General features: G+C 45.0%; 5 protein-coding genes, 1 long non-coding RNA gene and 1 other non-coding gene across 11 annotated transcripts in view; 3 read left to right on the top strand and 4 right to left on the bottom strand.

Moving 5' to 3' along the window:
- The first annotated feature begins 1,009 nt into the window (after positions 1-1,009).
- On the top strand, positions 1,010-3,237 carry LOC1271572 (uncharacterized). The gene has a single exon (XM_310394.7). It carries the CDS (start codon positions 1,173-1,175, stop codon positions 2,907-2,909), a length of 1,737 nt encoding a protein of 578 aa, XP_310394.6. The 5' UTR covers positions 1,010-1,172; the 3' UTR covers positions 2,910-3,237.
- A 1,567-nt stretch (positions 3,238-4,804) lies between these two features.
- Positions 4,805-8,508, bottom strand: LOC1271573 (uncharacterized). Its single transcript, XM_310395.8, has 4 exons — positions 7,981-8,508; positions 5,895-6,005; positions 5,367-5,819; positions 4,805-5,295 (listed from the first exon to the last, which is right to left on the bottom strand). The coding sequence occupies exons 1-4, from the start codon at positions 8,146-8,148 to the stop codon at positions 5,140-5,142; spliced, it is 888 nt and encodes a 295-aa protein (XP_310395.7). The 5' UTR covers positions 8,149-8,508; the 3' UTR covers positions 4,805-5,139.
- A 1,894-nt stretch (positions 8,509-10,402) lies between these two features.
- Positions 10,403-10,484, top strand: Trnas-gcu (transfer RNA serine (anticodon GCU)). The gene has a single exon. It is a non-coding gene; the product is annotated as a tRNA-Ser (tRNA).
- Positions 10,485-11,082: 598 nt separating this feature from the next.
- LOC133392005 (uncharacterized) lies at positions 11,083-12,279 on the top strand. Its single transcript, XR_009765419.1, has 2 exons — positions 11,083-11,822; positions 11,893-12,279. It is a non-coding gene; the product is annotated as an uncharacterized LOC133392005 (long non-coding RNA).
- Positions 12,280-13,004: 725 nt separating this feature from the next.
- On the bottom strand, positions 13,005-14,550 carry LOC1271574 (mitochondrial potassium channel). Its single transcript, XM_310396.8, has 2 exons — positions 13,890-14,550; positions 13,005-13,800 (listed from the first exon to the last, which is right to left on the bottom strand). Exons 1-2 carry the CDS (start codon positions 14,373-14,375, stop codon positions 13,345-13,347), a joined length of 942 nt encoding a protein of 313 aa, XP_310396.8. The 5' UTR covers positions 14,376-14,550; the 3' UTR covers positions 13,005-13,344.
- A 305-nt stretch (positions 14,551-14,855) lies between these two features.
- Positions 14,856-16,411, bottom strand: LOC3290912 (mitochondrial potassium channel). The gene is made up of 2 exons (XM_559624.6): positions 15,540-16,411; positions 14,856-15,458 (listed from the first exon to the last, which is right to left on the bottom strand). The coding sequence occupies exons 1-2, from the start codon at positions 16,008-16,010 to the stop codon at positions 15,003-15,005; spliced, it is 927 nt and encodes a 308-aa protein (XP_559624.6). The 5' UTR covers positions 16,011-16,411; the 3' UTR covers positions 14,856-15,002.
- A 1,706-nt stretch (positions 16,412-18,117) lies between these two features.
- LOC1271575 (protein fem-1 homolog CG6966) overlaps positions 18,118-23,291 on the bottom strand; it is a 44,517-nt gene continuing 39,343 nt past the window's right edge. For all 5 annotated transcript variants that reach the window (XM_061649731.1, XM_061649730.1, XM_310397.8 and 2 more), the window contains 6 exons: positions 22,578-22,938; positions 22,269-22,487; positions 22,000-22,186; positions 21,281-21,917; positions 20,961-21,200; positions 18,118-20,875 (listed from right to left, as the gene is read on the bottom strand). In XM_061649731.1, coding sequence (XP_061505715.1) covers positions 20,690-20,875; positions 20,961-21,200; positions 21,281-21,917; positions 22,000-22,186; positions 22,269-22,487; positions 22,578-22,938 — 1,830 coding nt within the window. In that variant the 3' untranslated portion in view covers positions 18,118-20,689. The remainder of the gene's footprint in view (positions 20,876-20,960; positions 21,201-21,280; positions 21,918-21,999; positions 22,187-22,268; positions 22,488-22,577; positions 22,939-23,291) is intronic.

Raw genomic sequence — 23,291 nt, forward strand, 5'->3', positions numbered from 1 at the left:
ATGTTTTTCTCATATCTAAATATTTGATAGGGATAATCATCTTACCTCTTTTTTATTTGAAAACAGTTATGTTCGTTCCGTACGTACATTCTGAATAAAAAAGCTTGTTTCAAGCCTTACCTATTTAAACGTCATTTAAATATTAATTACTGTCTAGCATAAGATTTGTTTTGAATTATTTTGTTGTAGTACACAATACTTCTTCTATTGGGTGTAATGCCTTACGTGGACATGCCGGCCTATACAGGCTTTCCCGCCCTGGCAGTAAACAATACTGCTTTACTTTTAAATAACAACATTTTACAACACTTCAGATTGATATTTGTAACCGTTCATGTCGAATTTTCTTCATCCACAAACGTAATGGATTTTCAGTCGCAACGTTGGTGGTCTCATTGGTTGATTGGTTCGAAAACGAATGGTACAGGAAGAATAGTTCAAACACGATGATGCAAGAAGAACAACCTCTTCTTCAACGTATCCCAGCTGGCACGAGGCCAGCCTTGATTGTGACAATAGTATCCGCTTTTGAAGGACAGCTATTTTAAGCGATGCTCCTATGGTCGATACAATTTCTCTAACAGAAACGGTGACGTCGATAGTGTGTCCAGGCGGAGATTGAAATTGCATTCGTAGGGATGACTGCAAAGGTTGCCCTCTCGTAAACAGTCAATATCAGCATGCTGATGCGAATGCATTCAGCTAGATAAATTTGTTCTATTGTAGTCACATTACCATTGCCTTTATTTACGATTTGCTTGTCCATCAAACAAAATCAACTGTACCACTTGGGTAGATGCATTTTGCCTGATATCTTATTGCTACTGCAGCTAACCCTTTAAGAGCGAGCGGTTTATGTATTCTGTGAGATAAAATAACATTCATAAAATTTACATAAATTTTAAACACATCTGTTATGTCATCTCTGCTCGGTCCTGAGAAAACAATTTTTCAGTACTCTTACCGAAGAGCACTCCCAGAATGATCTATGCATAGATCCGTAACGCATTTGATGCGCTTCAACTGAATGATAATGTTTGTCTATTGGTTGAGTCGCCTTTCTCGAATGCATAAAAGAGAGTTGAAGCAGCTTCTCATTCACAAATTGCTATTGCAGCTGCATAGTTGTGGTTCTATCGTGCATTGTAGACCTCGTCATCCGTGCTAAAAGCATGTGTGGTATTCTTTGTATATTTACGCAATATACATCAACAGACACAAGCCCACAAAATCGCACAAGTTGCAATGGAGAGTCCTCACAGTGTGGTGATCTTTCGTGTGATTCCTTACGGGAAATGGCCTTTCGGCAATCGAGTAAACAGCGGCACCGAGGTCCCGATCAAACTGGCCTGTGCGTTAATGACGAGTATGGATTCGTGCTGGTACAGGAGCGCCTTTCGATTGTTGGAGTGAAAACAGGACGGCAACCCCTAACCTCAACCAACGGCATGACGCATCTGGTAGCGAACGGAGAGATTTACAACTTTCTTCATATGGCGTCGCTTATTAACGATGCGCTGAAATTTGAATACTACACACCGCGCAGTGATTGTGACGTTCTGGTAGCTTTCTACGAGCTGTTTGGAGCAGATCGATTATTGCAAATTGTTCGCGGCATGTTCGCCTTCGTGATGTACGACTGCAGCACCCATCGGTTGCTGGTAGCTCGTGATCCGGTCGGCATAGTGCCACTTTACTATGGTTGGGATGACGCAGGGAGTTTGTGGTTTGCCAGTGAGTTAAAGTGTCTAGTGGGTTGCTGTCCCGAAGTAAATGTGTTCCCTCCCGGCCATTCATACTATGGGCTAAGGGAGAGTTTTGTCCCGAAACCTTACTTTCAAGCACTATGGATGACGGAAATTTCTACCGCTAGAGTCGACCTGGAACTGTTGAAACACCACCTGGAAAGCGCCGTTGAGTCACATTTGCAGAGTGAGGTGCCGTTCGGTGCTCTGCTTAGTGGTGGACTCGACTCTAGCCTGATCGCCTCCATCGCCACACGCATACTTCGCGCACGCACAGATAATTCAACCTTTCGACTAAAGACATACAGCATTGGGCTGGAGGGAGAAAGTCCTGATCTAACGTATGCACGCATGGTGGCTGACCACATCGGCAGTGATCACACCGAGGTCCGTTTTACCATCCCGGAGGGCATAGACCTCGTACGGGACGCTGTGTACTATGCCGAGACTTACGACGTCACTACGATCCGCTGCATCGTAGCGGTAATGCTGCTGGCAAGGGCCATCCGCAGCGAAGGCATTAAGGTGGTGCTCTCGGGCGAGGGGGCCGATGAGCTATTCGGCGGCTATCTTTATTTTCATCGTGCCCCGAGTGCGGCCGAGTTTCATCGTGAAACGGTGCGCCGCGTACGAGGACTTCATCTGTCCGATTGTTTGCGTGCGAACAAAGGCTGTGCGGCCTGGGGACTGGAGTTAAGGGTTCCGTTTCTCGATACCGATTTCTTGCAGCACGTAATGTCGATCAGGCCGGAGGATAGGGCGCCCGGCATACCGTCGCACGATGATCACAGTACGCTGGAAAAACGTATTCTTCGACAAGCGTTCGCTGGTGGTAATTACCTTCCGCCGGAAGTGCTCTGGAGACAGAAGGAGCAGTTTTCCGATGGAGTTGGATATGCCTGGATCGATGCCATTACCCAGTGGGCTTCGAAGCGTGTCACTCAGACGGAGTATGCAGCTGCCGCCGATAGATTTCCCTTCAACACGCCGACAACGAAAGAAGCGTTCTACTATCGGAAGCTATTCGAGCAAATGTTCCCGGGGGAAAGCTTTGCACGTACGGTGCAACGGTGGATTCCACGCACGGATTGGGGTTGCTCGGAAGATCCGTCCGGTAGAAAGCAAGACGTTCATCGAGGTCATAATAGGCGAGAACAGGAATAGAATAAGAAAGATACAGTAAGATAGCATTTTACTCCATTTCTGTTTTTAAGGAGAATGGTTGTAGGGGCTTCTTTTGTTTTTTATAGTTAATGTGCATTTATGCTTTTCATATTCTATGTGCATTCTTGTAATCGGTGTGTTGATAGTAAAAAGTGATAGTTGTACCAAAAATTAAATTGAAAATAAATCATGACACTGTTCAATGAGCGCACTATTTAAATTCACTCATTACTGGTACCTATTTCATGGACGGCACTGCAGTTATTCGACAAAATCATGCCAAAGACCAAGGCGTTCTTTTTGATTCAAGTTTGAACTTTAAACAGCATATCGATGACGTTGTAGCCTGAGGAAACCAACTACTTGGCGTGGTTACTAATGAACACAACTAATGAATTTCCCAACCTCATGTGCATCAATGTTGTCTACAATAGTATCGTTTGTTCGGTTCTGGAAAATTCGTGCGTAGTCTGGAGCCCAAGTACTGCTTCTTCGATAGCTCGACTTGAGGTGATTCAACGTAAGGTCACGCGATATGCCCTACGCCTAGTTCCCTGGCAGGATCGCTGTAATCTTCTTCCGTATGCTGCGCGGTCTTCTAAACCTTGAACCTCTTTCGGTTAGAAGACGCAATGCTCTTATATCTGATATCGACACAGTGCTCTTTCATCGCTGGTTTGCTAAATGGCTCTATCGAATCATCCCCTTTGTTGCATCGAGTCGATATCTATGCACCATCACTTAGGTCTAGAGAGACTCTACGGCTCGATCAAACTCGTTCCAGCGCTGGTCGGTCTGACCCTATGTTCCGCATGTCGGCTATTTTCAACACTGTTTCGGATTGCTTCAGCTTCAACATCTCAAGTGCTTCAAGGAACGTCTCCGGCTTCTGCCGTGGCCGCAGTGAATTGCGATACCAATCTTGATTTTGATATGTTTTTTGTGTACTGTTACTCATCTTAATTAGGCCATACGGCCCGTTGAAGATTAAACAATAAATAATAATAATAATAATAATAATAATAATAATAATCAATTGCCCAATCTATGAAATCATTATTTTAATGTTTGATTCGAAGACCATGGGGATTGATCTTGGAACACTGATCTTTTTCAACATGATATCACTTTTCCTATGTGTTTGGTTTATGAATTAACGCTCGTTTAACAACACTCACCCAGCAATTTAAAGATCTCCGGTTGGTCTTCGTTTCTTTCAAGGGTCATTTTGGTCATACAAAATGAAATGTCAGACAATTATTGTGTTCATTACATCACTTTTAACGCCTCCAACAATCAACACCCCTTTTGTAAACTCTCCTTCGAATGGAGTACAGTCCTTTCTTTAGTTTCTCTCACCAAATTACCCGTATCGCGTTCAATTAAAAAAGTACATGCTTATACCATCACCTCATCTATCAAATCAAACATCGAAAGTTTCAAAGAAACATGTTTTTCTTATACCCTTCCCCTCGTTGGGTGGGTGGTTGACGCACCCGGGTCATCACCTTTCCGACCTAGCCAGCCTGTGTTAACAAGAACATCAAACACTTGTCCTGGCCGGCATGCACCATTAACCACGTTACAAGCCGGGCAGCAAGCAAGCTGGGCCCAATTAGAGGAGGCGGCCCGCGGGAGCTAATTTGATTACAAATTTGTTAATTAAACTATCGCAACATTCACCCACTGTGAGTAACATTGTCCAGTCGGTGGCTTGATTGGTTGGATCGAGCTCCGGGTTAGTTTGGGGTTCGCTCGGAAGATGACACAATCATCAAGACAGTGCGGCGACAACGAGTAATGAACGCTTCTCCGGAGCAAACAGCGCATCGAGAAGCAGCGATGGAGCTGATTGAGCATAATTAATTACACCCACTGTGTGTGCATAGAGTCTTAAAAGGTTGTCGTTTGTAGTTTTTTTTTCTCTCCTTTTAGTACGTATCCTGTTAGAGTCCAGAGCAACTAATACAATTGATTATTATCTTTCATTTTTTTAAATCCACAAGTTTTTTTCCTTTTCGTTACTCGTTATGCAAACGGTATATTTTATTTCTTTTTGTAAGGCTTGCGAAGGCAATCGTTGAATTCCACACACACGAGACTTAAATGAAAGATGAACTTTGGAATGGAATAAAGACACGTGAGCACAAAACAAACATCTCGATCGTAGATGAAGGAAGATGGCACTGACAAAAACTGCTGCTGCTATTAAGATGGCAATTTAAAACGTTCAGTGCAACCGTTTGACTAGGGCAGTTACGACGGCCAGAGCCGCGATGGCGAACATCGAAAAGTCACCGCGTGAAGCACCACTCTGGCAGACCTTGCGCACCGAAGTTGTCGACAGACCGCGACGCCGCAACAGATTGCGGATGCTTTGAATATCCTGCGATAAGGACATTACACATTATTACCGACGTTCACCAGTTTCAGCAGTTTCCCACTTTGTCAACTCACCTCCGGTCCCAAGCTCATCGGCACACGCGACAGCACGATCGTGAACAGCTGACCCCCCGGCAGACTCTGGCAGAAGTTGAGCACGAGCTGATTGTTGACCGCCTTCAGCACCTGCACCGTGCCGGTAAACTGAACGTACTGCAGCTGTATCATCGAGCCGGACTGCGGAGAGGCCGAGATCCAGAACCCGGGCATCGATGTGTTGTAACGCAGCGTGTACTCCAGCGTGTGCTCGGCCTCGTCCCAAATCAGGCGTAGGTTGCGCATCGTACGCGGTTCATGCTGCAAATACTGATGGTTGCCCTGCTGACGGCGCTGCTGATTTTGCTGCTCGTACGAGCTGCTCGGGCTCCGACCGCCGTAGCCGTACGACGTCGCAAAACGGTCATAGTTCGTACCAGACGGGTTAGTGCGGCCACCGTATCCCGTCGATTGATCGTATACGGAGGTTGTCTGGGTGGTGGAAGAATCGATTAGCATTTAATGCCGACGGTACGACGATTATCCGTGGCTTATTGTAACACCTACCGCGTTCGTCACGTCTGCCAGGTGGATTACAACGCAGGTTTTGTAGACCGATTCGCCCTCCTCGCGACTGTCGTGCGTGATCACTTCGCTCCCATACCAGATGCCCATAATCTGTAGGGATAGGAGAAAGGGTTGTGAAGTCCGATAACAGTAATATTTAGCTAGACACTAAGGACGGACAACGCATGTAGATGTGAGCGTTACTGATACTGAAATGTTTCTTTTTTCTATTCACTTTAGAGTAATTAAAAATTAAAGTTGCGAGGAGGGCAAAATTAAAGTAATGCAACGAGTTCAGATATCGAATAATTAATAAGTAAATTGAATATTGTAAAATTGAATAATATAAAAATATTCAAAGAAATGTATGCATTTTTTTTTATTTCTGAGCTCATAACCGTTACAAATACATTTCCACAGATTGCACAACTTCCTGGTCTTGAATATCTATATCGTTTAAACGGCTTCTGGAGGAAAATTAATACATTACCATATAATATTTTAAATTAAATACACGATTTCATAGATTTCGACTCTTCAATTTCGGTTATAGACTTTATATTCACAGATATTCGACATACGACTATTTCGACTTACGCCTTGCTTTAGGGCATTTTTTCGATCCTAAATGCCGTCGTATAAGATAATGCATGCCACGAACATATTTTTTTAAACAAAATTAAACAATTTAACCAAAGCCGATTGATGTTAATACAAACAACCTTCACTTGACCACTAAATGGACCTAAATTGTTAAATAGGCACAGATCAATAAATTATTAATCTACGTTTGGCTAATGTGTGTTTTAAATAGGATTTTAACGTTTTCATATTGATGAAGTAGTTTTTCACTTGGAGTTGATTTTATCAAATTATTATTATTTATTATCCGGTGCTACAGCCGTTTTGCGGTCTTGGCCTGCGTCAGGAATGATCGAAAATTCAATCGAATAATTTATTTTAATACAGGAGCCAAACATTCGCTCATCTGCTCATTTTCTTGCTCATTTACTTTGCTTCACGTTAATTTCCTATACGTTTTTAAATATCTTTATTTCAACAAATTTTCGTTCAAACCATGTTAAAATAACTTTGTTATACATTAGTTAAAACGGACCAATAAAATGTAAAATGTATAAGTCTGTGTGCTCGATTCAATGAGCTATGTGGAAAAAAAGTGTTCCAAACACATCCCAGACAAACAATATCTGCTAAACGCCGCACTGTAAGCTACCTTCTCCCCAATCAATGAATGTTCTCAGCCAGCGATCGTTTTCTGCCATAAGGTTAATTGAATCGACCAAAAGGGCCAGCCGGGCACGGATGAAGCATGAGTGTCATAGACGACTACGGGTGTTGACGGTTATGATGCAGCGATAATCGTGTACGGAACGCCCATCGTGTCATAATTGCTGTCACTGGTTTACAAAAAAAAAGACGATGACTCTATTATTACGATCGTTCTAAAACACTTGAAATGAAAGCATTATCGCTGCGCTTTACAATGATCTTACGTGATAAGACCGACTAAATACAAAAACACACTCGTTAGTTTGTATTTAACACACTCACACCTTTACACAAACCTGCGAACAACAACTATTGGTATTGCATTACATTACTGCACCATGAGATCATCCGAAACATACATTCACATACACAACGGTACTTTATGAATCTGCATTGATCATTTGCATTAACGCAAGGCTGACGCGTTCACACTTTTTTTGCATCCATTCAATGTTCATGAGCCGACAAAACCGAACGCCTTCATTAAAGCATGCACTATTCGCTGGGAAATGCAACCAAAACCACCAACATGCTCCATGAAAGCGAAACCAAATGCAAACCGCACCATCAAACGGCAAGGGCGATCAACTGCAGTGCGTGTGATGCTCCCCCGATGCACCCCAGCGAGAGAGTACGGGGTGAAAAAACGTCAAAACCGTTCGCCCAGTGTAGCTGTACTGGACGACGATTGGGTTAATTTAACGTCCGCATGAAGTCATGTGTGAACATTGTCAGCTATTGTCAAACGATCGTCGAAACACGGCATAGAGAAGCAGCAACTTCCACCCAGACCTACCTGGTCAATGTCGAGGCCATGCTGGGGATTGAAATCCGTACAGTGCTGCGAGGGAGCAGTGCCACGGTTTTCTGCCGAGCTGGATCCGTACCCTTGCGGGATACTTCCGGCAGATGCGTGCTCCAGCACAAAACCACAAAAGACAGCCAACAGCGAATGGAGGATCATTTTTGTTGCTGTGCACTTTCGTCACTTGTTGTTGTTTAATTTATTCTCGTTTTAGTCGATACACTTATTCGTTGCTTATTCCTACGCGAACGTTCACAATCTGATCACGGGGAAGGCCTTGAAACTGTTAATCACTTTGCTCGCTACTACTTCCCAACATAACGCAGCTTAACCCACACACTTCTCTATGGTTGGCAGAAGCTTCAACACATCAACGATCGAAACACAGGCGAGAACCGAAACCGAACCGACGCCGCAAGAGATGACATCTGACTGAACGCGCGGCCCGCTGAAAACGCCGTTTTTGTACCGTGCGCGGTACCACCGTCCTGCTGCTAGCTAATCGCAATCGAAAGGGAGCACACAATGGGTGCGCTGGAACAAGCGTGAGCAAAAGCATGTTAGAGAGAGAGCGGGTGAGAGAGAGAGAGAGAGAGAGAAAGTAATGTTTGTACTCACACCCAATGTTCCCTTTTTAAAACGATTCTCCCCTTTGCTATCCCCTTGGACACGATGGTGCTCTGGTGCAGCGGCCAAAGAAGCGGCCGGCTGTATGAGTGTGTGTGTGTATGTTTACGGCCAGGAATCGCACCCGAATTAGTCAAGGTTTAGGTTTGGGGTCAATGAGGGAAGCCAACCGAACAAAACAACGTTTAGCCCGCCGATACAGAAAGTGAAACCATTTCCCTCCCTATAGGGCGTCCTTTTTGGTTCAGAAGTGGTCCCATGGGAGGAGGAGCATGGGGCGCAATGTGTGCAATGGGGCGTCAATGACGCCCGAAGGGACGGAGGCGCTCGTGTCGCCCGTTTGGCGGGAAAAGTTCTACGCACGGCGTAGTAGTTATTGTTTCTGCGATGCAGACGAGGAGGGCCCGATTTTCCCGCGAAGCACAAGCTGTGGAGATGTTTGCAAAGGAGAGAGCTGGTGGAAGATGAATCGGTTCCGGACAGTGCAAATAGGGCCTGTTTTACTTTTATGGTGGTATGATTTTGGCAATTGGCTTCAGACACGTCGCGCAAATGGCGAAAAGGGACAGCCGTGTGCTGAATTTTGGCTTGCTGCTTTCGGTGATTTGGGTGAATTTGCTCACGCTGCGAGATGTTTTCTATGGCTAGTAACTTGATGCGCATGCTGGAGGTAAGGACGGTAACCTAGTTTTTCTCTTCAACATTATCAGACAGATTTTAGATAAGAATAGAGTTAATTCTCATTTTTATTCGTTGAACAAAATCTTTTTTATTGGTGAAGTTTCATTTCGTTTTCAGCAAATGTTGATAAACTTCATTCCATTTTAAATATGATTTTAGTACTCTGTTCGTTTAGGGAGTATGTTTGCCCTTGTTGTCTTGGTCATTAGAACCCTTAGAATCCTTTCAATGACACAATAACTATCACGCAAACACGCAAGGGATGGATTCTTGGACATAAGACCTTATTATTGGTTCACACACTCATAGTGCGAAGATAGTTGAGTTGTATCATTGATACTCGTAAACCAAAGTCGTTGATTGATGTAAGCATTTCAAATGTCTATCCCAGAAACACGCAAACCACACCACGCAGCAAGTAAAGCTCATCGAAAATAATGTATTCACTCGATCAAACGATCTAACGTGCATACGCAAATTAGATTACTTCTGACCGGCCAACCTCCCGACTGCTGGAAAGCCGATGCAGTTGCTCTACCAGGCAGTTGCTGGAAGTTATCGTCTTGGTTACCTCACGCTCGCAACACGCGTGACTCACTGTCATCGCTCCAGCGCTCGTTGCGCTATCAGCCACTTGCGGGGAATAGCGTTCTAATCTCATCAAGAACATCTTCTCCTCCACCCGCTCGTCGTTTAAATGATGAACACGTTGATGTGTTTTGGTCGGCCACCGCAGTCACAGTCGCCACCGCCATTGTATGCCTTGTATGGGTGAAATTTAATTTAATAAACTGGACAATTAAACAACTCTCCAACCCGTTGGCCCCCTATTAGCTGCGGAGTTTGTTCGGAAACCGAAACGATTATCACACTGTGGATGTCTGGAAGGAATGTGTCTCAAAGGAGATGTTTAACTACCCTGTGAGAGAAACACAGGAGGATAGGCCTTTTTGCAAACTATCTTCTCATTTTATTCTTTGTGTTGTAACTTCAAGATTTCAAAGGCTCGCAGTAAAAATTATGGCCATTAGGGTGCGAAGGCGTGCGAGAGAGAATCCAGAAAAATAGGCTACTAGTAGGTAATAAGCTTTCCCCGTCCAACTGCGACGAGGTGGCCGAGTGGTTAAGGCGTTGGACTGCTAATCCAATGTGCTCTGCACGCGTGGGTTCGAATCCCATCCTCGTCGGGCATTACGAAACATTTTTATAGTGTAATATGAATTAATGCAACGTTAATATTTAATCGGTCGTATCTGTAACGGACGGGACTGGTAAAGTTGATGAAAAATAGTGCTTTTAAATTAAATTAAAAAAAAATACGTTTAACCGTTGTTTGTTTGTGATCTGCCCCCGTAAAGATGCAGGAATAAGACTGAGGGAAAACTTTACTTTACCCCTTTTACCCCTACCCCTACTACCGTAATTGTGTAATCTTCTTGTAGTCTAAGACATTTAGCACATCATGAGTTTCGCACTTTCTCCTGTGCTTTGTGAGAATGCTTCAAAGCCTTCAAATAACTCATCCCACTATTGGATGGATGGTTTCTCCACATCGTCAAGGTTCTTTGGCACTTCCCCCTGTCCTTCCGTTACTGTTGATTAATGTGTCAGTCAAATTCTCATTGTTTGGAAGGAAAAACAAATTTTCCTTCCAAGTTTTTGAAGTTCAATATTTGATCTGTGCGCAAAATACATTCAATGCCTTCTAATAGCAAATAGTTGCTATATAGATAGGAGTTGGTTTGGGCTAGTTGTTTGTACGAAGCAATGTTTACGTGTTTTTCGTTTACTCACGATGAAGTGGAAATTCGGTACATATACCTTCGCAACTAGTGGGGCATTTTTGTTCGTTATTTGGTGTGTTACTCTTGGCTGCAAATAATGACGAAAGAACGGGTATCGTTGTCTAAGCTGTCAAGAACGGCGTTCCTTTTCTTGAGCGTATTGACCTGTTGTTTAATTGTTTTAGGCTCCACCAGACATTTGTTGATCAGTTACCATGACAAACGCGAGTTACTCAATGTAAATTTAATATTATTGATAAATAGTTTTGCTATCGATAATAACAACGATACAATTGTTCCTTACTAATGTTTTATTGCACCTTTACGCGATGCATTCCGTTTCTACCGCTGTTCCACTCTCGTCTGTCCCATACGTGCATCGAAACGTGCGCCTATTGCCCAAAACCCTCTTATCATGTTTGGCGTGACGAGTTCCGCCGCGGCTGGATGCACGCGGCTAGGGCCAAGTAGGAGCTTTATCAGGTACCGAATGAGGAAGGAGAGTGAGACAGAGAGCAAAAAACCAAATACTTTACACATTAATCGGCGTGCTTAACACGAGAGAGAGAAAGAGAGTAATCACATTATACGCGGCTCCGTGTTCTAATCTAATCATGTCCGACGGGGGAATGCTATATTTGTTTACACCGTACTGTACCTTTGTTCGATTCGCCAGTTCTGTTCTCTCGCAGGCGCCAGACGCTACCGAACTGGCTGGCATCCGGAATCGCCCGCAATCAGGTCCGCGGTATTGATCAAAGTGCAAATACGGTGGGCATGTAATTGGCGTTGGTTCCTATTGCCGTTTTAGAAAGCCGTTCCTCAAACCCCAACCCACTCCGACGACACATTGCACGCGAGCAAGGATACGATGGAACGTCACACACTGTACCCTGAGGGCAGCTCGCTTGTGGCCACTGCCAAGCAGCGTGCCGAATCGTTCGATTTGCTCGACGAGCTGGAACTGTTGCTGCACCGGAAAGGACATTGGCCGGTGTTCCTCGTGACCTTGATTGCGCTGGCATTGTGTTTCCTCGTGGTCGGTTTACTGATGGCCACCGGGATCATGTTGGTGACGTTCCTGCTGTTCATCTTCAACCACGAACCGCCAAACGAGACAACCAGTTCCCTAAATTGGCGGGGGGATTTTTAAAATGTACCGCTCATTGTTGCAATACAATAAATCTGCTAAAACCTATACCGATGTGCTGGTTTACTACGGGACGATCCTTGCCATTTCTCGAGCGACGCTCTACTAAGTGGACTTGTGTCAATCATCAACTGCGGTCGAGTGCTTAGCGTGAGGAAATTAGATCCAATTGTATTTTCGTGATGCAACGGCGGAAATTGAATTTAATCGACCGGTTCCCATTGCCGGCTCTTTATGGGACGGTTTTAATCGTCCCGGGCGACCAGACGCGGCCAGATACCACCTACGCGTCTACGGAAATCGGGTCAAAAAAAGCGCAAACCAAAACTTCACCAAGCCAAACCGGGCCACCGAGTGATGGGCACACTTTGATGGGGGGGGGGGGGGACACTATCTACCCGACAGCACGAGCGCGACACAACGGTTCAGTGAGTATTAATTAAAGTAAGCGTGGGCACTGACTAGCCCTTCCAGCGGCTGATGATGAATCGAGGATGTCGTGTTTTGTAATCCGAAAATTCCAATAGAAGAGCTGGACGATGAAACAAACCATAGCGCTTGGTTGTCCGTACGGTAAGGTTGAACCCTTGAAAACTCTTTGACCTGCAGCAGAAGGAGTCTCGTTAATAGTTAGATCAAATACAATAAAAACATTCTCTCTGTTAGTGAAATACAACCCAAACTAAATAGAAAAAAGAAAGAAAATTAAATTCAATCATGCCCAATTTAATAACGCAACCCAAACCATCACCATAAAACACATGAAACTGTGATACTTTTGCTTGAACTGTACAACGTTCAATGAAAGTAATTATTATATTTGCATCCATTCCATATCGCGTGTATCGATCATATGGTTCCTATCCTACCGTACCAACTATGCAATCACGCCCTGTACCAGTCAACAAATGCAACAATCCTGTAAGTTGTTCTAAACATCTTAAATGCTCTTAGTCGATAGGTTTTAATTGTTCAGGTTACCCGATACTATAACACAGACCTAAGCGTTTGGTAATCAATTAAATTCTCTCCAGCTGAGTTTCGAAGCCGGGGCAAATCTTCCACTACAAAAAGGCTCCAGATCGGTATACCGATAAAGTAACTCCCCCTTCGCTAAGCTTTTGGTATGAAAACACGAGCGAATCGCGACAAATGCCGTCGGAAGTACCCGCCCCAGGACTCGGGCGAGCTGCGTGCCACTCGGCGCTGCTCAGCTACCCGTTTCTCGCTCAAATAACGGTTCCACTCAACGTTCATTCGCCCGATGGACGTCTCTAAGTTCACCAGCTGCTTCTCCATGCCGGCCAGCTTCCGATTGTTTTCCTCCGCCGCTTTCCGTATCGTTTCGAACTGGGTGTTGCGGAAGTAATAGTTTATCGAGGTGGCCACAATGCCCAACAGTGCCCCTACGCCGGACGCAATGATGGACCAGTACTTTACGTTGTTCGCCTGCGTGCGTTCCTTCTCGTGGGACGTCTTGACCGCTGCCGTCAGGTGCGAGAACAGTTCCCGCTCCTCCTGGTCGATGATTTGAAAGATTTGGTTCTTCTCCTTCTCCCGTGCGAGCACCTGGAAGCGATTACGAAACCGAACGGATATGTTGAGAATGCATGGAATGGCCGTGTATGAAGTATCAAATGGTAAAGCATTTCACCTACATCAAACTCCTGCTTGATCAGCTCCACGTAACGATGCTCCCCCCGCGTTGCCTTCTGCAGCTCGATGTGAATGTCCTGCAGCTGTTTGCGCACCAACGTCAGCTCCAGCAGGATGTGCCGTCGACGTTCCTGGACGAGCTGCAGCTGGTCCTGAATTTCGATCACCTTGTTCTGCGCTACTTTCACCTCGTTCATACCGCTAAACTCGTCGTAGAATGATTGTGCCTCGTACAGCTTGCTTTTGGCCAGATCGACCAAGCTGATACGGCGCAGGGCCACATCCGTGCCATGCTTTGGACTTGGCCCTTTTGTCACCTGCTCCGATGCGATGGTGTAGTACTGGAAGGACTCTTTTTCCTGCGCACCCGAATCGACTGCCTTGGCCCGGTCCGCTAAACAACGGAATGAAATTATGTAATTTGTACGAAAGCATGACTGGTTTAGTCCATGCATGCTGCAGCAGACAGTAACTCGTGACGTGAGCATCGTTTCAGCAGTCTTTTACACTTAATTCCGACACAAAATGCACCCTTTTTTCGTCGATGAAGAATGTAGTTTTACATTGTATGTTGTTTTGAAATACGTTTGCCACAGCGCTGTCAAATGCCGGTACATTCGACAGGGATCGTACACCATAGTTCGACTCTACATTTACTTTTTTAATTTGTGATTTCACAAACTATCAACGATAATATTATGCAAAATCAGAAACTACCATGCAACAAATAATGTTTGAAGAATGTATCGTATAAATGTCTGATTAAAATTAATATTCCTGTTTCGTACATTCTATCTAACGGTTTAAAACCCCTGCAATAACAAACCCTTGCCCAGAGAAAAAGATGATACAATTCATTGTTACCTCCCGTCGTTTGCAAAAATGATCGTTTAAACAAATGTTAGGAGGTTTTGGGTTAACTTTGTATTACATTGTAATACAATTCTAATACAATAAAATCCTTGATGTATAAACAGAAATATCATTATGATTATATTCTTCCAAAATACATGGTAAATCCTCCTTTACAAAATGTACTTCGAAAATAACCTCTGCCGTTGTAAAACTATGAAATGAAATGTCGCCAATGAATTGTATACACCTAATCCGAACTGTTATGGATTTTTAGGAAACATGTACCGATAAAGCCGAACAGGTTGACGATATAGGCTGCTTCCCCATGACTCTGTGGACTGTTTCGGCAGCAGGTATCCGTACAGCCGGCCCGGCTGGCGATACAAATAGCTTCCCCAGGATTCAGTCGAAGCTGTCGCTTTGCGTGATTTCTCCTCCTCCACATACTCCAACACCGTCTGAAGCATCGTGCTTTGCTGCATCATGTGGTTCTGCACCTTGGCGTCCTTGTAGTGATTGTACCCGGCGTTTCCTGCGAATCCAATCACGGCCACCAGTGTGGTGAGGAATACCTTCACCAATCGAAGCGTGTTTGCTTCATGGCGCTCCTTCGCATGGACCTCATTGAGGGCGTGTGTTAGCTGCATCAGCAGCAGTTGGTGTTCGTAGTTCAGTAGCCCTATCAGTCCATTCAGGCGCTGCTTCTCGGATAAAAGCTGCAATAGAGGAGGCGAGGAATATGTAATTATTCCAGAATGTAAAACGATATCCCTGCTGCGTGGGTGACAAGTACGTACCTTGAATTCTTTTTTCAAATAGTCTAAGTATTCGATGTCCTGATGCGTTACATTTTGCTGTGAGCTGTTCAGTTCCGCAAGTTGCTTCTTGACCTCTATGAGCTCCAGCTCGCTAGTGTTCCGTTTGTCCATTACGATGTCCAGCTTGTGCTGCAAATCGTTCACTTTGCTTTGTGCCTCCCTCACCTCACTGTTGCCCGTAAAGTCCTCGTAAAAATGCTTAATGTTGTAAATCATAAGCCTTCCTTGCTCGGTGAAACGTAGCTTGAGGGAACTCTGACCGTGCGTTACAAAAGGATGAGCAAATCCTTCAGGGAGGCTATCGTATGATGATGATTGACCACTGCCCTTTGAAAGATTTCCTTGCTGTGTAGCAATGAATCGGTTGGAGTTCACTGGCAGTGGATTGATTATTAACAGTTGGGAGTACATACGAACAGCATCTTTGCATATCATTTCTCGCAAAGCCATGATGCGTTTCGTGTTGTGCTAATGGAAAGTTCTCTAAGCAAGCAAAACTTTGCAGAAAGGAAAGCCGGCTATCGATATTTGCCCTACATGTTATTTAAAAACTGATAAACAATGCAATGACGTTTCCATCGAATCCGGCAACAACCAACCCGATGAAAAACTTATTGGTTAAGATCAGGAACAACTCTTTGTTAGGGTCAATCTACACGAATGCGTTTTGAATGTTCAGTTGAATTACAGGCTGTCACCGAGGTACACGATTAATGGGGACCAAAAACGGCTCCAAAATACCGCGTAACCGTGCAACTAGACATATAGACAATTTCACGCCATGATGCATACAAAATAGCCAAAATCAACATGGCTGAAACAATTCACGCCTAAATACAAAGTCGGTATGATGTACACAGATTAAGTTTAAACGACTGAAAAATCTAATATCCATAGAAACAAACGGAAGCTCCAAGCTTAACTGATTTGCTCTATAGATGGCGTATTGCAACTCATCATTATATTGTTGTCCTTTTCTTGCAATGTGTTGCACCTAGCTTCATCTAATCATGGCCTTCATTCCCTTCTGACAATTGCAGCAATTCGCGCGTTCGACGAAATTAACTCATTTCCAAATTTATGAATAAAAATCAGGCAGTTCGAGGTGCTCGCGCACGCTGCATGTGTGAACGCAACACGAATTTTCTCGGTTACGCGTTAAAAAAAATAAAAAAATTTGGAAAAAAGGTATTTTTCAACAGTTTTGGTTAATGAAAATGTTTTCAACACTAGTAAACAATTGTATCTACAACCGGACTGAGCGACGTTCGTTGAGGTAGTGGTAATCGCTACTGCGGGCGTGCGGGCGTGCGTGCGGAAAAATCAAAATTATTTGATTCCAAATTCCATAAATTTTTAGAAAACGTACGCACGCCCGCATCAGCGTATTGTCACATACCTCTCGCGTGAAAGAGCTCTGACCGTGTGTTTACATTAGCCCTCTCGAACCTTTCGAAACTGAGCTAATGGATACCCGCAAGTGATGGAAAACCCATCCATCGAACCCATCGTACCCTCAACTCTATATAATTTTGACAGGAGTTCGATGGGTTCGCTACTGGCGATTGGCATGTGTAAACAGGGGGTTTGAATATGTGCTTGAAGATTATTGAGCACCCTGCATTTGCGTCGATTTGTGTAATCGTAAACTACTGAATATCGTGTTCTATAAGGCCCGGATTAGGCGCCACAGATTACGCTTAAACTACTGGAAAATCAAATATCCATAGAAAAAAAACGAAAGCTTTACTGGTTTGCTAAATAGATGGCGTTTAATAAGACATTATTATATTGCTATTCTTATCTTGCAATGTATTTTCCCCAGCTTTATCTAATCATGGCCTACATACCCTTCTAATTTTCCGAGCAAAAATCAATAAGAATGGTCGGTCGTGTGGTCGTTTAGTTGATTTGTGGCACTTGGGTAGTTTGCATAGTTACATTTTACGGACGTGTTTGCATGAGAAAACGGACAAAACATAATATCAATTGAATTATGAAATGTTTTTGTGAGCAAACGTGCACAGTTTTGAAAATAAATAGAATAGAATCCATAGTTTCATGTTGATAGACCCAGGCCTAACTGTCCTGAACTGATTTTGATGCTAGAAGAAGGTAAAAAATTGATTTCAATCGTCGCTCGCAGATGCCGTGTTGTTGTGTTGGTGAAACGATTCAAATAAACGTATAGCTGGTTTTCAATGCGTTGTGTTTATAAATTTTACACCTCATAGATCATAGTAGCTCATTTGACCCAATCAACCTACTTGTTTTTTGTTTAAAAACATAAAAAATCATTTAAAATGTGTTCAAATTTTATTTTTTGTAGTTTGGCATTAATCTGGCTCGTAAATAAACTGGGCATTTTGACTGTTTCTGATGAAATATCACGCGAGACTAGTAGCTCTGTGTGTAAAATTGAGCTACTTTTTGTCGCGCGAGACGTTGCCGCTCTATGTCTATTTGAACGGTTAGATTTGCTATTGTACTTAGTAAAAATAAATGCATGAAGTGCATACCTATGTTCGGAATGATAATAATGTATATAAACCGATACTTGTGATGACTTTTTTTATTTTTTGTATGACATATTGTTCTGTGTTTTGTATGATACTAAAATATTTTTCACATTTCCAGTCACCATTTCTTGCTTGACCGAGAATTAGAATCATTTCACCTGATAAAGCAATATACTACCAATGGGAAGTTTCTTTTAATGACTGGTGGTTTATAGTCTTCTACGCGTGATGTATAAATTGAATAATCCTTTTCGCTATATTTTGATTCACTTATGTAACATTTATACTCTATTTGACCATGTATGGGCGTTTTCAATCACGTCATTGTAAACATTCTCTATTCCTCAACAACGCCACCAGTTCCGTTATCACTTTGTTTCGTTACACCTTTTTCGCTAGATCTTGTTTATTTATGTTAGGTCATCCCGTATCTCGTACTTCTAACGATATAGCTGCTTGTTATGTAATGAAGTTCTCATTATTGTTTCTCCACAAAATGTACATAAAAACACGGTGCCAATATAAACTACAGCAAGCGCGCAGCAGCATGTCGCGCAACCGAACACAGCACACGTGGTCGAGGGTTTTAGCTGATGAACGAATGACCACACGGCAACATTCACCATTCAGCAGTTAGCAATATTTAGATTCGTCCTACGATACTCGTTATCTAAAAAGCCTGCTTCTGTAGTTGCACCAACTAAGGCAGTCGTGTGGTTGGTGATCGTCAAAAACGTAAACCAAAACTATGTCCACCTCATGTTAGCACCGACCGTCACACCTTTATCCGGAGCTGGAGAAACAGCGGCAACATGTGTGTCGGGTTCAAACACTCCTGGCAGTACTGAAACTCTCTAATATCTCTTTTATGCTAGTCTAGTATGTGATACGGGTAAGGGGCCGGGCTAGCCCACTGCTTGTATGTGTTACTCACTGAACCATTCACAGGTTCGTCTAACTCATGTGCTTAGCTCGCTTCCTATTTTCTTGACGCGTACAACCAACCAACCATCTCAGCATATGTCCTTGGCGGGAAGCATGATGCACTGTATATGGCATTACTATTATGTGAGGTTTCGTTTATTGAGGAATTTGCTTAAAACACGAGATCTATTATGAACTAAAAGCAGACAAAAAAGCAGAACCAAAGATAATATGTTTGCTCTCTCGCCAAAACGCATCTCTCACGAACCGTTTTTACGATTTTGCACTTCAATACCTCTCTGGCCGTCCTTCTCTCGTCGCTATCACACGGTTTTGAATCATTATTAATAGAAAGCTTCTAGCAGTGGGGTGAGGGGATCTACGGCAACCACTGTCCGTTCGCTGGCACCCTTGCTTGTACTCTATGAACGCTCCATCATAAAGCCTTCCCACCGCACGAATTCTCTTTACTCTCCTACCCACTATCTACTCATCGTTTTCTTAAACATTAAAACCACCTCTTCTGGCAAATCTCACATAATTCAACTTTTCATGTACCTTTCTTGCATATTCTATGTTTGCCTTTTTTCATCGGACAGAGTGTGCACCGTAAATACTAAACTTGAAATTTCATAATTGATCTAACATAACGATAGCGCTTTGACAAGTTAATGAAAGTATCTTTTTCTGGACGAATTTCTGCAACATTTTCGGGGAAGAATTTAAAAAAAATTGGTTGAGTCCTAACAACGCTTTGAATCAATCAGTAAAGAAGTAAAAAAATACCCAAAAAAGCCAAAACAAATCCACAAAAAGCTGTCGTTGCCAAACATTTACCTCAATTTGGTGTTACGTTTGTTTGCCGAATTTCTTGTTCAAATAAAACTGCTCCAACACCAATCTACCAACGGGAAAAAACGTATTACGAAACAAACATATCGATCTGCATACGATGGTCACTGTGCTCGAAAGCGTTACATTTCAACATTGTGCAGCACACATGATCACCGTTAGCGGGACGATCTTCGAGGAAAACGGTTCAACTTTCTGCCCACCTTAGCGCAGCAGCTGCACCGAAATGATACATGAAAGGAAAGCCCTGTTGCATCGTCGATGTCACCAGATCACTCCAAAGCCGTTTTGATGCATGCTCAAATCGTTGGCTGATCATCGGACTGCCGAAACTCATCTCACATCGTAGAGTCGTTGCGCAGACTGGACCGTACTGCTATTTGCTTCGGATGTGTCCGTTCAAATGAATTTTTTGGCCGCGGCCGTTAGCTCGGACAGCCAACCTCACGTAACGCTTCTGCACTCTCTATCCCTCTCTCTCTCCCGTACGCGATCCCTACAATCGCTTTTGATCACACTAATGGCAGCGAATGATGATTTGCACCGAAACGTCTCGCTCCTCATGGGCATTCTCGTATTACCCCCTCCCGTTTGCTGCAGTATCATCCCAAACGTCCCAAAACCACCTTGGGGATTGTGGTAGCGACGGTTCCAACCCTTTCTAGCGAATGGTTGTAGCTTTGAAATTCACTTTGCATAGCCTATCTATTTCTACTCGCCACTGCACGCCACTGCTCAGTCGATCATGCGGCTGTAAAGCTATGACCCCCCTCCCGCCGACCCGACGCGTCAGGGGTCGAGCCTGTGGTAACCCGGAACGGCATGAACGAAGCGTTAGTGCGAGTCAACGAACGCGTGCAAGCACTTGGGAATCTCTTCCTGACAGTTGATTGCGTAACGCCTAATAGCACGGGCCGCCAGGCAGGATAGCCGGGTGTACTTGATTGGGTTGACCAGCTCGTGCAGCTGCTGGTTTTGCAACAGTGACTCGAAACAATCGCCGTCCACATTTCGCGTATCCTGCGATGAGGGAGAAAACGAAACCGTACGATTAGCGACGAACTTCTTCATACTGCATGTGTGCGGGTTTCACACAAACACCTACCAAATGGGCACCATGCTCTAGCAAAATTTGTGCCAGCTCTGGCGGACAGGGTCGGCTCAGGGCAGCCAGATGCAGCGGCGTGTTACCGTCATCGTCCTGTGCGTTCGGATCGGCTCCTACCTGCAGCAGAGCCTTGGCGAGTCGGGCCGACGGTAGCTGACACACGGGATATCGTCCGACCAGGGCCGCATCCTTGTAGCAGGCCAGATGCAAAGCTGTTCTACCCGTTTGCGATACAAACTGTGGGGAAGGAAAGCGAAACCGGTCAGAACATGCTGTTCCTAGCAGCAGCTTGCCGATGGTCCTGCTTTTTTACATACCTTTAAGCTCACCAAATCGTACAGTGCCTGTAGGATCTGATGCTTCATCTCTGCGCTGCACAGCTCCTCCTCCTCGTCCAGCAACCGCACCAGCAGACAGGCCAGATGCAGCGCAATCACCAGCGCCCGGCTGAGCGCACCATGGTCCCGCTCGTGGTATGCCAGCTTTTCGAACATCTGCTGGCCGAGCTGCACCTCCCGGACCGACTTCTTGAACACGACCAGCATGTCGGAGGTTTCGATCGGCGGTACAATGCGGCCGCGCGTAATCGGCCGACCGACCTCGCCCAGCATGTAGCTAAACAGCTCGGCAAACGACAGCAGGGACGACTGGGTCATCGGGTTGAGCGGTTCCAGGATGCTCTGCTGCATCGACAGTGCGTACGTCCACAGCTCGATGCACCGGTCGAACCGGCCCGAATCGGCGTACACGGCACCGCGGAACCGTATGTAGTAGCTTGTGTCCGGATGCACCGGGCCCAGTATTCGCTCGCGGATCAGCAGCGCCTGCATGCGCATCTCGTCCGGGTCCATCACCAGCTCCTCGAGCATGCTGAGATTGTTCACCTCCTGCACGTAATCGTACGGGGACAGTGGTTCGCGCGTCGGTTTCGGCAGCACGGGACTGTTGTTGTAGCTGCAGTGGAAAGCAAACATGTGTGTTTTGTGTTAATCCGCGCTTTTGGGCAGGCTGGCGAGTGTGCGTTCCGCCCGCTTACCGATCCTCCATAGCACGCTTCCAGAACGATAGTGCTCCAAGCATATCGCGCTTCTTGTCGACATACGTAGCACCGAGCAGTTCCAGGGCGGCGATCCTATCCTCGCGCGACACGAACGGTAGCTTGATCAAGTGTTCCACGATCGGCAGATGTCCGGTAACGCTCGCTGCCAGCAGGGGGGTCATTCCTGAATGCGATACATGGGAGGACGGATCATAATTAGCAAACATGTTCGCTATTGGCAAAGAGTGTGGTGAATATACGCTTACCGTAAGAATCGACATCCATCGTAGCACCGTGCTGCAGCAGCAGCTGCAAGATCTCCAGCGAACCTGACTCGGCGCAATCGTGCAGGGCCGTGTTGCCTTTCACGCTACGCCGGTTCACATCCGTTTTGAGCGAGAGCAAGTATTGTGCGATTTTGAAGTGTCCCTTGTAGCAGGCGATCATCAGACAGGTGTGTCCGTGCCGATTTGCGACCTCAATGTCTGCCAAAAAGAAAAAAAAAGAAAACATAACAAACAAACAAACATTACATTAGAATACGTTCGCCGAACTGAAGGTCGCCGATAACCTACCTGCACCTTGCGATACGAGATACTTCACGATTTCGTAGTGCCCGTCAAAACAGGCCGCCCGGAGCGGGGTACTGTTCGTTTTGGTCGTACTGTTCACTTTGGCACCGTTTTGGACTAACAGCTTCACGATGTTCGTGTGACCGGCGGCCGACGCGCACCACAGCGGCGGTGCGCCCTCGATCTTTTCCCCGTCGAATATGACGGAACCGGCCTGCTCGACGTCGGCGTGGCAGCGCTTGATCAGGTACTGCACCACGTCAAAGTGGCCATTGCGGCACGCAATTAGCAGCGGTGTGACGCCGTTTGTCTTCATCGTCACCAGCGTCTTGAGGTCGTTCGGCATCAACCTGGAGGTCCATTTCTGCAACGAAGATTCGAAAAGAGGCGACCCGTTTAGTAACTGTGCGCTCATGTGATAATTTAATTTGCTCTAAGCCTAAAACAGTGAATACAGAACCAATGAGCCTGAAGTGACTGCTTGTTTGCATTTGCGAGAACCGGAAGAGGCAACGGCCACGGTACCGTGAAGGACTTTAGCACCACAAAATCAACACTATTAACCCTCACATGCCCAAGTTCTCCAGTCTTGCTCTTCGCTCTTCGGGCAAACAGCAGCACACACGCGCGTACACGAGCGCTTCAGATCAGATCACCGTCACGCTGTCCGAAAGGACCCAACACACAACCGGTCAGTCGATTCAAGCGCAGCAATCG

Source organism: Anopheles gambiae, chromosome 2 (assembly GCF_943734735.2).
Source record: "Anopheles gambiae chromosome 2, idAnoGambNW_F1_1, whole genome shotgun sequence".
Taxonomy (NCBI): Eukaryota; Metazoa; Arthropoda; class Insecta; order Diptera; family Culicidae; genus Anopheles; species Anopheles gambiae.